This window comes from Dasypus novemcinctus, chromosome 21 (assembly GCF_030445035.2).
Source record: "Dasypus novemcinctus isolate mDasNov1 chromosome 21, mDasNov1.1.hap2, whole genome shotgun sequence".
Taxonomy (NCBI): Eukaryota; Metazoa; Chordata; class Mammalia; order Cingulata; family Dasypodidae; genus Dasypus; species Dasypus novemcinctus.
Window position 1 is genome coordinate 84,876,150 of NC_080693.1, and position 17,384 is coordinate 84,893,533.

Consider the following 17,384-nt stretch of genomic DNA (forward strand, 5'->3'; position numbering starts at 1 on the left):
CCCCTTGCCCCCCTTGCCGTGGCGGGGCTCGGCCTCCCTCTGCCTTCCAGGGCGAGGCGGCTGCTGCAGTCTCTGCCCAGCGCTGGCCGCCTCTCGGTGGCTCTCCACAGGGACCTGTGAGGCTCGGCCCGGGCGCGCAGGTGAGGCGCAGCCCAGGCTTGGAGAGCACCCACAGGCGCGGCGCTGGGCTTCCTCTCTGGGAACGCCGCCTGCCTCGGCAGCCTCGACTCCTGGTCCCCACGCCTCCGCCCACGAGAGAGCCGCGTTTCCCCGAGCGCCACGGCCGTGCACTAGGGGCTGAGCGCCCTGGGCAGGGGGTTTCAGGTGGACCGCATCCGGGGAGCCTCTTCTGGTCGGGTCTCACCTCTGGCTTCTGCCTGCTTGTGTTCGCTCCTTGGAGCCTTCAAATGAGTGGCTTTTATAGTTTGTCCAGAGCTTAGTATTGCTATTGACAAAAGAGTTAGCCTGACACAAACTGGAACTCCCAATCAATAAGAACATTATAGATAAAAAGACAGAACAAATTAGTGAAGTTTGCAGGATTAGATGTGAAGGTGCATTTCCTGTGGATCGTTTTTTTTTTTTGTTGTTGTTGTTGTTTGTCTTTATTCATTTTTTTAATATTACATTCAAAAAATATGAGGTCCCCATATACCCCCCACCCCTCTCACCCCCTACTCCCCCCATAGCAACATTCTCCTCCATCATCATGAGACATTCACTGCATTTGTGTTTGCCAAATGGATCATTGTTATCCACTGAGAGCGCCTGGAACTCTGGGTAATGACACTGCTGTAGGAGTGCACGCGTCTGCCCTGGCTCCTTGGTGGCAGAGGTCGTGGAGCACGGCGGGCAGGCTCTGTGACAGCGAGCAGGGTGGACGTGGCTGGCTGCATCCAGGCACCTGCGCAGCACGTGCCCGTCACGGAGGCCTGCTCTGAGTTGTGTGTCTTGCTCTTGGGTGGGTAGAAGCCTGGTTCCTGCCTCCACAGCCAGGAAAATGCCTTCCCTTCTGCTGGCTGAGGTAATCTTGGCTTCCGGAGGCTGCAGAGGGCCAGGCGGCCCTGGCCAGTGGCGCAGGGCGGTCCCCTGCCCTCGCCCTGAGGCTGTCGTGAGCAGTGGTGTGCCCGACAGCCGGCTGCCCCCTCTGACTCTGCATCCCCCGGCCCCCTCGCCTGTCCTCTCACTCCTCTACCCATCGTGTCCTGCTGCCTGTCCTCCCCTGGCCCTGCCACCCAGTCTCCTGCCCTGGGTTGAGTCTCTCCTTGCTGTCCTCCAGTCCTCCTCCACCTTGCATTCCCAAACGGTGGCACAAAGGCCATGACTTCTGTAGACGTGACTGCTGTGTACATGGCCATAGATTTTTGGAGGGGGCTATTTGTGCTTTTTTTTAAGATTTATTTTTTTATTTATTTCTCTCCCCTCCCCCCCACTCCTTTTGTCTGTTCTCTGTGTCCATTTGCTGTGTGTTCTTCTTTGTCCGCTTCTATTCTTATTAGGGCATGGGAATCTGTGTCTCTTTGTTGTGTCATCTTGCTGTGTCAGCTCTCCGTGTGGGCGGCGCCATTCCTGAGCAGGCTGCACTTTCTTTTGTGCTGGGCGGCTCTCCTTACGGGGCACACTCCTTGCGTGTGGGGCTCCTCTATGTAGGGGACACCCCTGCGTGGCACAGCACTCCTTGAGTGCATCAGCACTGTGTGTGGGCCAGCTCACCACGGGTCAGGGAGGCCCAGGGTTTGAACCTTGGACCTCCCATGTGGTAGACGGATGCCCTATCAGTTGAGCCAAATCCGCTTCCCTGTGCTTAATTTAAAAGTAAGTGAATTAAACGCTTTGTATTTCTCTTACTGAAAATACAAAGTTGCATTTCTATTCTGTGTTACTATTGATTCTGTCCTGTGGTGTGTCAGTAGCCCTGACAGGGAAAAAAAGATGGTTTCTTACCTTCTGCTAATGCATGCGAATTAGATAAAGGTTTGCAAATTCCATGCTAGCTCTCAAGGCCGGGTTTGCCTGCAGGTAGTAGTCTCTCAGCTTTGACTTGTATGGTTTTGTGATAATTAAAAGGATGTAATTGAATTCACTTTCCTTTGTCTTCTCCCACATATTTCTTTCATGTGCCTTGAGGTTACTCATTCATTCCTCCATCACTCTCCCCAGCTCACTTTCTTAAGAAGGAAAAAAAATGGCAAGTCTAGCTGACTCCCCTCTTTAGCTGGGAAGCTTAGCCCTCCTGACATCACGAGGCGCTCTCCAGGGTCTAGGCTTCATGCGACTGCAAGCTCAGTTCCCTTCTTTCTGCTGAAAACTTATCTTGGCGGCCCTGCCATCTTCCCCCTGGCAGGCTGGCAATGAGATTTTCTCCATAAATCCAAAAGCTGCCCGAATCAGGTAAATCCAGCTTTTTTTTTCCCCCCACAGCAACTCCGTCCCTACCTGTCACTCATTATTCTTTCTGCTGGTTATTGCATTTTCTTGCTGAATATTCCATTAGTGTGAGTCACTTTCTTCTCTTTCTCTGCAGGTTTTGCATGCAGAAGTGTGTCAGCCTGGTGCCTGGTGTCACCCTGGATTTGATAGAAAAGTAAGTAAGATTTGTAGGCTCTTGTGGCTTTCCGGCTCTGAGGAGGTTATTTCCCTTTTTTACTTTCACTTCCCTTCATCTGGATATGTACTTTTGTTTTCTGATTAAGGCCATATTTGTCATTGTTATATTGGTGCTTAGTGTAGGAATTTGTGGCCATATTAAAAGGAAAAAAAAAAAAGCTGACTCCTTTTGAACATTCAAAATACTCCAAACACTAAGTCAAAGCAAAAAAACATAAAAAAGGTGTGTAAATGTGTATGTGTACGTAGAGAGGTGTGCACTGCACAAAGAAACCAGTTCTGTGCTCCCTAACTGAAGTAGCTCCGTCGTAACTTACCTTCTACCTTATTTTCTTAAACTTTCCCTTTTGAATGCTTTAACTTTCCATCCCCCTCCCATCTGCCCATTTTATGTCCTACCGCAGAGCAAACTGCTTTCTGAAGTTGAAATAGCACAACGGTGAGTTTTGGTCAACAGACGTCCTCTCTGAAGCATTTTGATTATGTGTGCCCCTCTTAACCCTTCCGGGCATTCAACTGGCTTGCCTGTCTCCTATTTTGAACCTCTTTGAATCTGAAATAATATCTCATGACTCTACATTTGAGCTTTTTTCTTTGTTTGTATGTTTGTTCGACTCAACACATCCTGGTTCCTTCAGGCAGTACGAGAAAATGCAGAGGTATTTTTAAACCCTTCTGCATTGAACCCCACTTCTTCTAGAATTAACATACAAGATAATGGTTTTCCAAGGCTCCATATACAAGATCATATCTTTAAAGGAAAAGTAACTCTACATCTAGGTTTTTCCCCTTGCTTGTGTTTAAGCAAAAATATAGAAGAATATTATACCTAAATGTTCATTAGTAGGGGAGCAGTGGAATGCTAGCTGTATGACAAATGTGAAGTGTGATGTGGCCATACTTGTACTGACATGGAGCAGTCTACCAGACACATTGTTAACTGAAAACAGCAAATCGAGACTGATGCACACAGTAGGATATCAAGAATGTTTTAAAAACAATGCAAAGTTGTGTGTGTCTGTGTGTATAAATGCACCTAAAAAGGCAGGAAATTATATACCTGTAATGACTTCTGGGTAGGAAAGTGGAATTTGGGGAAAGAAAACGGGAAAAGCAGTGTTTAATGGACTTTGGCTTTTTCTTTCTGTTTAATTTTTTAAAACATGGATCTTGTCTTGCAAAATGCCTAAGCAAACGTATTTAAGAGAAAGAATCAACAGAATATTATTAGGACACCTGAGAACATTTCATTGAAGATCATTTCTCCTTTAAAATTGTGAATACAGTGTTAAGAAAATCATTTGACTGGTCACCACATTTGTTTAACTCAGGGTGCTTTTGTTCTCAAGCAAAATGAGACTCTTGTGACAAGAAAAGAATTAGTACATCGTTGATCAGTGCCAACAGGGCACACGGAAAGGGTTGGCAGTCCCTCTGTGCAAGACTCCATCTCAGTTATCAGCTCATAGTTGACAGTGATTTAGAAGCCTTTTTTAGAAAGACAAAGTTTCCAAGGAGGTGGTACAAGACTGAGGTGTATTGATAGATTAAGGCTGAAGGCAAGCTGGATTTGAAGTAGAGCGAGTTTTGCAGGTTGTGACTGAGAATCAGTAGAAAAGCTGAATTCAGGGATCTAAATATGTCGCACCCCAGCCACAGCACTTGTTAAGATCAGTCAGCCCAGCACAGACAGCGATGCGAGAAGGGGGTTGTGGGCTGAGGGGGTCATCCTGAGTGCCCAGGGTCTGCCTTGGTGCCCTCAGCTGTCGGGCCTATTCTGGAGCGCCTCTCCACCCGCCATCTCCCTCTCCGCGGGGCAGAGCGTGGGACGCCCGCCAGTAAACCCTTGTCTGTTTTCTTCTTTCAACACCTGGTGATTGAGTTCACGCAGTGTGCCAGGCACATCCGCTTGCTGGTTCTCCATGAATTACGAGCAGGAGTGTATGTTGGTGATGACGGAGGCAAGGGGGCTGCTGGTGGCCATGTATGAAAGTCCATTTTCCCCCTCCCGTCTTCTCCTCTTCCCATCTGCTTCCTGCCTTTCCTTAGTAGCGCAAGCTGCTCAGGCCATGAGAACAGTGAACTGGAGGTGGACAGGTCAGTGCTGCATGGGAAGGCAAGGGAAATAGTTTCCAGTGTGTTCCATCCTAGAGAGTCTTCCACATTTGACCACGTCCTAGTCATCCTGTCACTGCTGCCTAGCAGAGACGAGCTGACCCCAGCTGAGCCCAGTTTCCTGCGCTGTGCACTACCCAGGCAGTGTCTGTACATACTGAACAGCGAGATCACTGAGAAACACCCCATGACAAGAATAGCTACAAACAGCCGAAAAGGAAGGACTGAGTGGCTGCTGGGTCGACCCGGGCTGCCTTGGTGCCTGGACGAGATGTCGGGGGCCTTTGCAAAGCTCACCAGTCAGAGCACGAGTTCCTGTCATGGCTGCACTCTGCCTTTCAGACTTACTTCCCTCTCTGTTGCCTAGGCCTTACATTGCTAGATACATAAAATTTGCCAAATAAACCCTGCCTGTTAAAATTTCAACAAAGTTGCATTTTTCGTAGCAGGGTTGCTTCTGTTGGCTTATTCAGACAGTTCTTGGTTAAAAACTTTCTTGATTCCTTCTTACCCCCTTCCCCATGCCACGCAGGAGTGTCCCCCGTATAGGGGAGTCCCACATGCAAGATGTGTGCCCCATAAAGAGAGCCACCCAGCACAAAAAAGGCGCATTCTGCCCAGGAGTGGCGCCACACACAAAGAGAGCTGACGCAGCAAGATGACGCAACAAAAAGGGACACAGATTCCCACTGCCGCGGACAAAGAACACACAGAGAGCAAACGGGGGTGGGGGGGCGGGGAGGGAGGGGAGAGAAATAAATAAAAAATAAATAAATAAATAAACATTTAGTTAAAAAATGGGGTTGTTAAAGTTTTATAGTCAAACCTCCTTATTTTACTGAAAAGGAACTTGAGATTGTATTCAGCTCAGCTTCCTGTGTGACATTTTACACCTGATCATGGCTGTGGCTCTGGACCGCCGGTCTGTGGTTCTTTCCACTACATGAAGGTTCTTGAGCCTCCCTTGAACAAGACTAGTGTGGGCGTGAACAGCTCCCAGCCTCCGTTTTCCCCTACTGAAATGTGCGTAGAGCAGTAGGACACCTGGAGCGCAATCCACAACCAAAAAAATAGGCAAATTGACTGTATCAAAATGTAAAATATTTGCTCTCTGAAAGTCACTGCTAAGAGAGTGAAAAGACAAGCTACAGACTTGCAAATCACATGTCCAACAAGGAACTTATATCTAGAATAAATAAATCTCAAAACTCAAAATAAGGGGGAAAAAAGAAAAGCTACAACCCAATTTAAAAATGAACAAAAATATGGGTACGTCACCAAAGATGATTTAGGGATGGCAAGTAAGATGCTCAAAATCATTAACCTTTAAGTGAGTGCAAATGAAAGTACAAGATGCTGCTCCAAGCCTGTTAAAATGGCTGAAATTAAAAAGACTGATAATCCCAAGTGCTGGAGAGAACACAGAGCAATGAAACGTCTCAATGAAACATGGCTGGTGGGAATGTGAAGTAGTACAGCCACTCTGGAAAAGTGTGGCATTTTCTTGTAAACTTAAATATGCACTTACCGTATGACCTAGCAGCCGTACTCATGGATGTTTACCCTAGAGAAATAAAAACTTCTTACCTTCACACAAAAACCTGTTTATAGCAGCACTCTTCACCGTCACCCAAAGCTGGAGGCAGCACAGAGGTCCTTCAGTGGGTGCACGAGTGGGCCTGGTGTGCACCCACGCAGTGGAGCACTGCCCAGCCAGTAGCAGGCTGGTGCTCACACGGCCGGGAGGGGGCTGCCGAAGGCGTCGTGCTGGGCGGGAGAGACCGGGCTCAGAGGGTCGTGCGCCGCATGCTTCCGTTGACGTGGCATGCACAGAAAGACAACTGGGGAAGGGGAGCAGATCAGCGTAGCCAGGCGTCTGGGTGCAAAGACAATGAGACTGTAAAGGGCGACCATCAGGACTTTGGGGATGGAATGTTCCGGATCCTGATTGCGGTATGGTTCCACAAATCTACACGTGGGTTAAAATTCAAAGAACTGTATGTCCAAAAAAGTCAGTGTGCTAGATAACAATTTTAAAAATCAAATTACTCTATAGTGGGCATGGGAGAGAAGCACTGAAGAGTGTAGGCCACAATGACTAATGCAGAGCAGGGATGCCGTCGCCGTGGAGGGCGGGCGGCTGCCCTGGAGAGGCCAGGCTGGCAGAGTCAGACCAGGACTTGAAAGCGGAAGGGGCTTTTCCCTTAGGAAATGTGCCACACGTTGTTTTTGGGAAAACTTTCACTCTCATTACTATAACAGGTTGACAAGGATAGAAAAGTAGCAATAAACACACTTCCTTCCGAGGTTTCAGTGTTTTCCATCATATGTTATTTTCCTAACTCATGACTTTAGCATTTCCAACCATTAGTGTTTTTTCCCAGAAACACTATTAATTGGCACCCCTCTCCCCAATGCCAAGTAATTCCTCAGCTAGCAGGAACTGTCCTGTAACTCCTAGTTTCCTTCAGAAAGTTAATTCATGTTGTCCTCCTCTTTTCTCTATCTCCCCCAGCTTCTGTGCCAAATGATGCTACTAAATTGCCGCTAAAATTCTAAGTTTTTTCTTTTTGAGTCAAAAAATAAAAACACAATAAACTGTCATTAACAGTAGGCAGTTTTCAGAATGCATCTTTAGCGGGATTGGGGATTTGTGGGTGGGGGTGTGGTAGGGAGAGTGGCCTTTGGGTCCAGGTGGACCTGGCAGCCCATGCTGGCGCACCCGCAGCGCTGCCGTGCCCTCGGCCTCCCTCCGTGCACCTCCCCATCGTGCGCGGGCACTCCCGGTCTGCCTCTGGAGGCCTGGTCTCCCAGGGCCTGTCGCTGTTGTCAGCCCCCAGAATGCGACCATTCCCTCCACGCGTGCCTGAAGCGCCAGGGTGGGTGTTGGTGTGCTCTGCACGCGCGAGGGCACCTCCACTCCAGAGCATGCTTCCCGCGCCGCTCCTGTTCCCCGCCAGGTACAGGCCATCTTACCACTTTTGGGAAACTGGTATCCCGTCAAACTCTGCGCTTGAAAAAGAGGCAACTCCTGTTTCGGGAGGTTCGCCTTCTAGAAAAGCCTGGATTCATTAGGACGGGCTGCAGAGCCGCCCCTCCCCGGTGTTCAGCGCAGCCGCACTCTGCTCTCGGGGACCGTGGTGGTGGTGATGCGATGAGCGAAAGAAATCACTCTAGAGACTCAAGTCTTCACTGTGGGTAACGTTTTAGGAGTTGGCTGATTTGGGTCTGAGCCACTGTTCTCTGAACACAGTTCCACACAGGTCCCTTTTTTAGTATATACAGTTCAATTGAGACAACAAATTCACCCTCTCTGGTTTGACATAGCACATTAGTGTGTGCCTTTGTAGCTTAGCAAAGGTTAAATTAAATGCAAGTGGCTGAATTATATTTCTTTTTTATGCTGGGATGCATTTCAAATTTTAGAGTTATATAGCATTTGAAAAAATCCCGATTTACAGCTCCAAAATTTACCAGAACACAACCACCACATAACCCATTTCTGAGTAAATAAAGGCTTTTAACCTCTGTGGCTTAGTCAGGAGATGCTGCCCTGCAAAAGAAGATGCTGCTATCGTATTTTATAACTGAGGTTCTTTCCGCGAGTCTGCTCAGAGCCTCATAAGAAGAAGGATTTTATTTCGTGGTTACAGTGCTAGACAGAAAGGGTGGTGTAACTAGGTTTAACAAGGTCCTCCGCAAGAGTGAACGTCCCGTTATTTTCATCTATTTCATGACCATTTTCCAGAGATTTCTCCTCAAATATGTTGAGCCGGTTGCGGTTAGTGCTCCGGTTTCTGTCTTCCTGGGGTTGTGTCGTCTCATCTGGCCTCTGCTCCCGTCTCTGGTGGCATCGGCGTGTGCTGACTCATCGCCTCGGCCACCTGCGGGTCCCAGAGGCCAAGCCGCCTGAACGTGTCCTGCGCTCCAGCTCAGCACCCGGCCTTCGCGCTTGGCTCCGCAGCTGCTCCGGTTGTTCCTGCACCACTGCGCCCCGTGTGGTTGGGGGCCACCCTTCCCTTCGCTAGGCCAGCACCGTCCGGGCCCTAAGGGGGCCCTAAGGCGCTGCCTGCCTCCCGCCCCCCTGGGCCCCCCTCCTCGGGCGCCCCTCCCCGCCTTTGGCCTTGACCTTGAGCAGCTCTGGGGGTGCCGCGTGAACTCTCCCCTGCGCTGTTTGGGCCATCTTGCTTGTGACACTTACTCCTCCCCAGCTGGGGGGTCTCTGGCTGCCCGCTCTGATGGCAGAGGAAGCTGGCCTTTAGGAGGTTGAGTGCCTTTGTCCAAGGACCTGTAGCTCATAACCAGCAAAATCCAGCCTCAAACCCAGGCGCAAATAGAATGTCAAGTCCTTCTTCCTTCCTCCCACTTCCCACTCGACCGCCCGGCCTCATGGGGCAGTGGGACCACCGGGACTGGGCACACGGGTCCAGCTTCACCACGTCCAGCGTGGCCTGCCTGCACCTGGCTCCCTGTGAGGGACTCGCCAGCAGGGTGCTGCTGGGCCGGCAAAGCAAACCCGAGGTCCTTCTGGAAGGTGGGGGCCTGTGGCCAGCCATGCCCCTTGTCTGCCAGGCCCTGTGCCCGTGCTCTGCTCTCTTGGGAACTCTGCATGCGACCAAGAGGAGCTGTGCCCAGGGCCTCTAGTCGGCGGCCACCCAGTGGCCAGTGACAGCTGGCACACACACAAAGTCTTTAGACCTTTTTCATCTTATTTTTCAAAACTTTCCTAGAGTGCAGGCATCAAAAAATAGTCAGGTGGCTCTTCCCATTGGGTTGATTCAGAAAATTCTGAATTACTGGGCTTGGCTCTGGAGGCCCCTGTGTGCACCTGCTTCTCATGCAGAATTGGGCAGGCCTTCCTCCAGAGCCGCCACCTGCTGCCGGTCGTCTTGGGGCTGGGGCAAGTGGGGCTGCAGGGTTCACAGCCTTGGCTTGCGGTGCATTCATCAGACATGCTTCCCGGCCACGTGACGAAACAGATGGGACGGGGCCACTGCCTCTCCACCCTGCCCCCTCCCCGTGAGACAAGTCATGTTTTGTAGAGCTAAAAGATACCATTTAATTGAAACGTTTTAAAAATTTATCAGCAGCTGGTATTTGGAGAAACCCCAGAATATTTCAAAATATATACATTTTTGAGAAGTTTGAGAGATTTTAATAAAACAGTTGCTCAGGACTGACAGCAAGCAGTGTGGTGGTGGGTGAGATTTTGATGAGCTCGTGTAATCGGTGGGCAACCGGCTCTCCTTTTTGAGAGCACTGAGCTCTGAGTTCTTGAATCGTTTCTCCATTCCCCTTGTTCTGGCCTCTGTGCTGCCGCTCACCGCTGGCCCTTGCCCAGTCTGCCCCTCCTTGGCACGGGCTTCGCGTATGGGTGATGCCTAGGGCGGCTCACGGGACCCAGGCTACCTGGTGGAATCCTTTTTAAACGCTACAAATGTAGGCCACACAGAAAACTGCTCGTTTGCTCAATTTCTTGGTCTCAATTCAGTGCCTCTTCATCCATTCTTCAGACAGGTGGGAAGGAACCGCGTCAGCCCCACAGAGCACTGGGAAAGCATTGGAGCAGTGGGAAGTTTAGGTGGATAAACACGTTAGGAAGTTGCTGGCAATGCGTAAACATACGATTAGCTGGACTTTAACTTTATTGACTTCTGCCAGCTTTATGAGAATTCTGAAGACTCGGCTTTAAGTACGATTTTATTCTTTCATTTCTGCTGTCGACATGAAAATTCCTTATACTTGGAACTCTCTCCCCCCACCAAATGTGAAAAGGGCTTTGGTTCCTGCTCCCCCCGGCTGGTGGGCAAACCCTAGTATGGAGATGGGCAGAGAGAGGAGCAGGCCTGGGTTGTTGGGCTTTGTTCCTGTGCACTCACCGCCCTGCTTTCCCCCTCTCCAGCGCTTCCCCCCCTGGCCACCTGGCTCTGAGTGGGCGCAGAGGGGCAGGGGCAGGGGAGGCCGGGGCTCGGGCCGGCGATCCCCCGTGCGCGTGGCGCAGTTGGCAGGCTGGGCCTCTGCTGCGCCTCCCTGGGCAGGCAGCCCTCCCCGGGCAGCACCCATGAGTGATGGGAACGCTGCCCTGTGCGCGCCCGTGGGCACAGTCAGGCTGCAGGTGCAGCGTGCCTGGGGGACTCTGCGCTTGGTGACCCTGACTGTGAAGCCATCTTCCTGACACCTAGATGCCAGCGGCTTTCCTTGCCGTTACTCAATGGCCAGGAATCAAACCTGAGTCTCACCGTAATCGTCTTCTTTGCTGTCACTGAAGAAACTGATGGAAAAGTTTCATAGTTCACAGTTGCTGCATGATAATTCTATAGGAAATGTGATTTGTTCAAATAGCTGCTCTGTGCAACTGTTCAAAGTAAAGGCCCTGGGACAGCACGTTAACCCCTTCCTTGCCACCTTTATCAGATGAGCCAAACATGTTTTACAGTCTCAACACAAGACTAGAGGGAAGATACAGGTGTGTGTGTGTATTATAATTGTTTAGCAGTCTTTACTGCCAGGGAAGGAATTTGTTTTCTAATTAAGCTTCTGTGGCAGGAAGTAAATTAGAGTGAACCTTCCTTGAGTGCCGGCCTCCCCCAGCTTCTAATTATCTCAGCTCTCCTAGCAGCCCGATGATAAGCACGTTGCCACTGCAGTACATATTTATATTCAGAATCCTCTGAGAGAGCGGCAATAAGATCCATGCTTGGAAATTAAGGCACATTTTTCAGCCCTGAAACAAAATAATGAAACGCTTAAACAGTGCTGGAAATATTAGGGTACTTGGAGAGCTCCAGGGAATCAGAAAGAGGTTGGACCTCGTCCACGAGGCTGTTAGTTAGGATTCTGATCACTGGAGGCTCCAAGTATACCAAAAAATTATTCATAATTAACATCTATTGTGTAAACAGCATATTTTAAATAGCTAACAATCCAGTGTCTTGAATAAAATGAGCTGATGTGTCTTGGTTTTTCAGAAGCCCAAGTAGCAGTTTAGCTCCTGCTTAGCACAGGAACAGGGCCTGGAGGCAGAGAGCGGTGGGCTTGGGTCTGGCCTCGTGTGCGGCCTCCAGCATCTCCATAACTTACCTGTGGTTTTCCCCCCAGAACCCCCGTCTCGTTTGAGTCCTGGGGACAAGGGAAACCAAGTGCTGCTTGAGAACACGTGGTGCTCTCTCTTTCTTTTGGCTGAGATTAAGAATGATGATATAATAGAATGTTATTATTCTCTTAATAATAGAGTCCTATGACCAGGGGCTGTGTGAAAGGCTTTTCACAGATTAACATGGAGCCCTTCAAAGGTCGGTGCTGTTATTGTCCACACCATAAAGACAGGGAAACTGAGGCACGGAGCAGAGGAGAGGCATGCCAAGGATCGCACTGCCCCCCCCCCCCCCCCCGGGAGCAAAAGCTCCGCCGAGGGGCTGAGGCAGCGCCCCGTGCTTGGCGGCCCCAGCTCAGGGGCTGGGATAGGCTCTCCTCCACCGGCAAGTGGGAGTCGTGCCCAGGAGCACTATCCAGAGATAGCAGTCCTGAGCCTCAGAGGACCTTCTCTCCTGCATAGACAGAGTGACTCGGCTGGCTGAAGGTGGAGAATCAGTACTTCATTAAGGGCTGCCAGTCCCTGAGAAGATGAGTAATGATTCACCAGAAGCTAATTTAGAAATGGAGTGGGAAAAGCAAAACCCCGAGAGACTGCACGGTGGAGAGAGCGTGCGTAATTGGCAGGAGTGTGGAAATGCTGCCATGGAACAAAACCGCTCCTCTGCCCTTGCTCGCCCCAAGGACGGCCATCAGCCCGCGCCCCCTTTCAACACCACCTCAGAGGGGAGGCGTGTGGTCTGCTGCTCCAGAGCGTCTCGTGCAAGACACGCTGAGGTCGGGCACGTGGGGGCTCTGGGTCCTGTGTGCCATCCGCACCTTCTTGTGGCCAGTGGAGGTGAGGGAGGCTCAGTCCTGTCGTGAAATTGTGGGTGTGCTGGTGGGGGGCGGTGTCAGAGGGCCTCGGCCAGGGCCGCTGTCACAGCCGTTTCCGGCCCCCACAGTGGTGCCCATGTCCTGGCTTCTGTCACCAGAGCAGACGCCGTGCAGCATGGCTCGGTGCCTGCATCACCTGTGGCACTAACCACACCTCCCCTGGCACAGTGCCCACTGCCTTCCTGGCCTTCTGGAGAGATGTGTGTCCACGAGCCTCTCAGGGAGCTGCTGAGGGCGATTCGGGGAGCAGATTGCTTGGAAGACAGCTCTTCCTCCCCACTGTGAAGCCCAAGAGTGTGCCGGGACTGTCCTGCCTGGGGACAGCTTCGGCCTCGTACAGCCGGCGGCTCCTGAGGGTGGCAGGCGCCTCTGCAGGGCTTGGCACAGCAGTCCCATGGCGTGGAAGGCGCCCTGAACGGCGCCTCTGCCCATCGTAAACATGGAACCTGGCGCCTTTTGTTTGCATCCACCTTGCTTTGAGAGTCCATTGTTCAGGTTCTACCTCAAGCCTCTTGGAGCAGTCCCTGAGGGTGGCCCTGCTTGGCTGTGGCAGGAGCTTGCTTTAAACAGTTGCGCTCGTGAGCGCCATCGGTGCAGGGCTCCCAGCATGGCACCCGGGTGCATTGGCGAGGCCCAGTGGTGATCCCTGCCGGTGCCACAGGAAGGAAGCCTGGGCACACATGCGCCCATGTAGCCTGCCCACAGCCGCTCAGGACCACTAGTCTCAGCTCCACTTGAAAGGCCATGGAGTAACTTGCTCAGTGTCGCCTGGTTCATCAGGTCAGGCCTGCGTCTCCCCTGCGGCACGAGGAGGCCCTGCTCTGTGGCGCGCACTCTGTGGAGCAGTTTGTGGTTCCAGTCACTGTGCCACGTTGTCTTTTCACAGGAGCCCATGTGGACATGTCGTCCCCTGATTCAGAGCCAAGGCAGGTACGAGACGCCAGTTTCTGACTTTCTGAGCTTGAGTGCTTGTGTGAACCGCGCGTTTGCTTGCTGGACCTTCCAGCCATCATTCGTTTGCAAGGACATTCACTCGACAGCTCTTTCTTGAGGATGTACTGCGCGCCAGGTCTTCTCTAGGCTCTGGCGTAGTAAGACATTTGAGGTCCCTGCTGTCACTGAACTGATGCTAACTGGGGGCAAACATCAAAAGATAGATAAGCAAGGGGTGAAATCACAAAGACCCGTAGAATTGCAGTGGGGAGAGGCTGGCCCTCGACCCGAGGTGCAGCAGCTGGAGGGAGCCAGCTCCACAGAGGTCCGAAGCGGAGCGAGCTCAGCTTCCATTCCCAGTGCAGTCGCTGGAACTGCACGCTCGGTTAGTGCTGGTCATGAACGCCGCTAATTCAGGGGCCTCTGCAGGTCTGCCGTGGACCGCCGCCTCGGGGGCAAGCAGAAGCGCTGGGTGGCGTGCTTGTGGCTGAAGTGGAGATGGAGCCACGTAATTTTTGACCCCTGCTATGAGGTAAAGGTTACCTGCCCACCTGATGGTCAGCAGGTGTCTGAGTGCCAGCTGCATGTCCAGCATCACGTCGGGTGCTGGGGCAGAATGATGGAAGAAATCTAGACTTTGAAGTCTAATAGAGGGTGTCTTTCGCAGGAGTTCAGAACCTGGTGTGGCGCTTGGGCCGACGTCTGCAAAGCCCTCGGCGATTAAGGACTGAGCTCTGCGGCACCGTCCCTGGGGTTCAGGGATTGGCCTGAACGCTGTGGAAGTGGGGGCCTTCGGCCTGGGCACCTGGGCTCTGGCGCAGGGCTCAGCCGTGTGCACTGGGCAGGCAGTAGATAGCTGAGGGACAGCGACTTGAGGAGCCAGAGCCCCTGGGCCCTCTTCCTAGAGGGGGTGGTGGAGGGGAACAGGGTGCTCTGGCCGCCAGGCAGCACCCCATCAGCGGGGTAGAGCCCGAGTCACGCCTTGTCTGCAGGTGGGAGGGTGAGCCACGGCCGGGCAGTCCTCGCCGGACGAACCCAAGAGCTCCCAGAGATTATCCTCGTGGGGGACCCAGGACGGCTGTGGTGTGACTACCGCAGAGTGCTGCCTCCGCATGCCGTGTGGCCGGGAGCGAGAAGCACCCACCTCGCGGCACACTCTGCTTTAGCGGAGACCCGCCTAAGAACCAACCATGTTTTGTGTGATCTATGGATCTTTTTTTAAAAAGGGTAATTAAAAATACATATATAGGGAACCAGATGTAGCTCAACCAATTGAGCTCCTGTCTACCATATAGGAGGCCCTGGGTTCACTTCCCAGGGCCACCTTGTGAGGGCAAGCTGGCCCGCGCCTGCGGAGAGCTGATGGCCCACGCCTGCGGAGAGCTGTGCAGCAAGATGACTCAACAAAGGGAGACAAGCAGACACTGAAGAACACACAACGAATGGACACAGAGAGCAGACAGCAAGCAAGCAGCAAGGGGGGTATAAATAAATAAAATAAATCTTTAAAATATATATATATATATATATACACACACACACATAACATTAGAAAAAATGACCAACCATAAAAAGTAGAGTGGGCAGAAAGACCCAGAAGTTCAGGGCGCACTATAGAAAGCACAGCATTATCAACAGTAGCGGCGTTGTCTGAAGTCCTGGGAGCAACAGCAAGAATTCCCTCTTTTTAAGGCCTGGTGGAAGTGGGTCCAGTCCGGAAGGCAAAAAGAGCTGGGCAGGCTGAGCACCGGATGTCACTTGTGTGACGCTCCCTGCTGTCCAGAGGAGCCGTCTGCACAAGCACGGCCTTGCAGCGCCGAGATCAACACCAGCGCCACCAGGAAGCCAGACGTCTGGTTGGCTGTGAGCTTTCCAAACACGGAAAGATTCCAGAGGAGGGAACCTTTCCCTGCTCCTTGCGAGGGGCGTGGTGGGACACGGCACGGTTGTGAGGAGCAAGAAGCCCCTCAAGGCACTGCTTGCCCGGAGGACCGCAGACTCTGGACTGGGGGGGTCACTGTTTCCCAGCCGCAGAAAGCTGTGACGTAGCAGGCGGACTGTCTGTAAGGGCCAGGTGCCTGCTCAGAGCCGCTGGTCGAGGCTTCGGGGAATGAGCTCAGGAGCTGAACTTCCTGAGCATCAGAATCGCCGAGTTCGGCGGGCCCGGAAGGCCTGTCCGTGGAGGAGGCCGGTCCCACCGGGTCGGTCGGCTGGGCTGCAGGCGAGCCTCAGCTACCCTCCAGCCAAGGGGGCTTGAGTCTCGTGATGCCAGGAGAAGAGAGGAATGTCTGGCTTTCCAACTGGAAAAACGTGCTGGTTTATTGGGGGCAAAGAATGAATGGGAAGAGAGCATGCTGAACATTGCAAGGTAGAGCTTTGGCATAACTGTACAGAATTAAACAGCAGAGCAACGAAAGGTTCTCTCCTCTCCTGTTGGGTTAATTCAGAAAAAATGAGATCTTGGAAATAAAGTAAAATTTACTTAGTGGATTTTTCAAATGATATTTGTGTATCCAGTTAAGGCCATTTTTTGTTTTTTCACTATGTTTTTCAGCCACTTTATTGGGGTATAATTTATACATCCATTTTAAGTCTACAATCCCATGATCATTGCCACAATCCAGTTTTTTGGGGGAGGGGGCTAACTGACTCCACAAGGCATTTCCTGAGTGCCCCATGTGCTAGCTGCTGTCCCAGGCACTCGTGACCCCTGCCCTTGTGAGCTTACCGTCCAGCCCGCTGGCATACTGCGGCCCTGGGCAGCACCGGCTCTCATGTAAGCCCGCGGCTCCTCCGCCGCTGGCAGCCGGGCTGCTGGTGTTCCCGGGAGGGCGGGCCTGGTCTGACTCGGTGGGTCCACTGTGGAGGCCTCCGGGGCGAACCCCGAACGAGCAACCTCGAAGGAAAACCATCTCGCTGGTGTTGGTCAGGGGACGCCTCCCGGGTGCTCCGTCCTCCGTCAGGATGCGTTCGCGCTAGGGATTCGGGCCCCGCTGCCGGAAGGCAGCCCCGGGTCCCAGGAACTCGGGAGCACGCCCCTGCCCAGGAAATCGCTCCACGGCGTCCAGCCGGAACAGGCTCGGCACCCACACAGCATCCGAGGTGTGGCGCCAGGTGCGCCCGCGGGACCGCGTCAGGGCTGGGCGCAGTCACCGCCACGCTGCACGCACCTGCGGCCACCATGAGGAGTGTCAGGCGCCCTCCACTTCCACAGCCCCTCTCTAAAACGTTTGTCACCCTCGTGGTCCCCTACCCCAACTTAGACTTGCCTTTTCCAGCCATTTTGTGTAAATGGAATCACCTGTGGCCTTTTGTGTCTGGCTCGTTGCACTTCACGTAGTGTTTTAAGGCTCATCCATGTCGTATCATGTCTCAGTATTTTGTTGCTTTTTACTGTTGAGCACTATTCCATTTTATTTGGCCATTAGCGTGTTGCTGACATTTGAGTTGTTTCTACTTTCTGGCTCTTATGAATAATGCTGTCACGAATCCTTATGTACAAGCCTTCGCATGGACATGCATTTTCATTTATTTTGGGTAGATACCTGGGAGGTAACTACTGTGTTGCTCTTCTGTGAAGCTGCCCAGTTATCGTACAAAGCGCGTGCGTTTTCCATGACCATCAGCAGCGCTGAGGCCCGGCCCCTCCGCATCCTCCCTGGTGTCTGTCGTCTCTGCTCTCTCGCCTGTGGGCTTTCTGGGGTGTGCAGTGGTGCCGCGGGGCGGCTTGGCTGTGCATTTCCCTGGTGGCTCGCAATGTT

General features: G+C 52.2%; 1 protein-coding gene across 2 annotated transcripts in view; it reads left to right on the forward strand.

Moving 5' to 3' along the window:
• Positions 1-17,384, forward strand: part of RPTOR (regulatory associated protein of MTOR complex 1) — a 434,359-nt gene that overhangs the window by 284,777 nt on the left and 132,198 nt on the right. For both annotated transcript variants that reach the window (XM_058284855.1, XM_058284854.2), the window contains exon 8: positions 2,525-2,584. In XM_058284855.1, the coding sequence (XP_058140838.1) occupies positions 2,525-2,584 (60 nt within the window). The remainder of the gene's footprint in view (positions 1-2,524; positions 2,585-17,384) is intronic.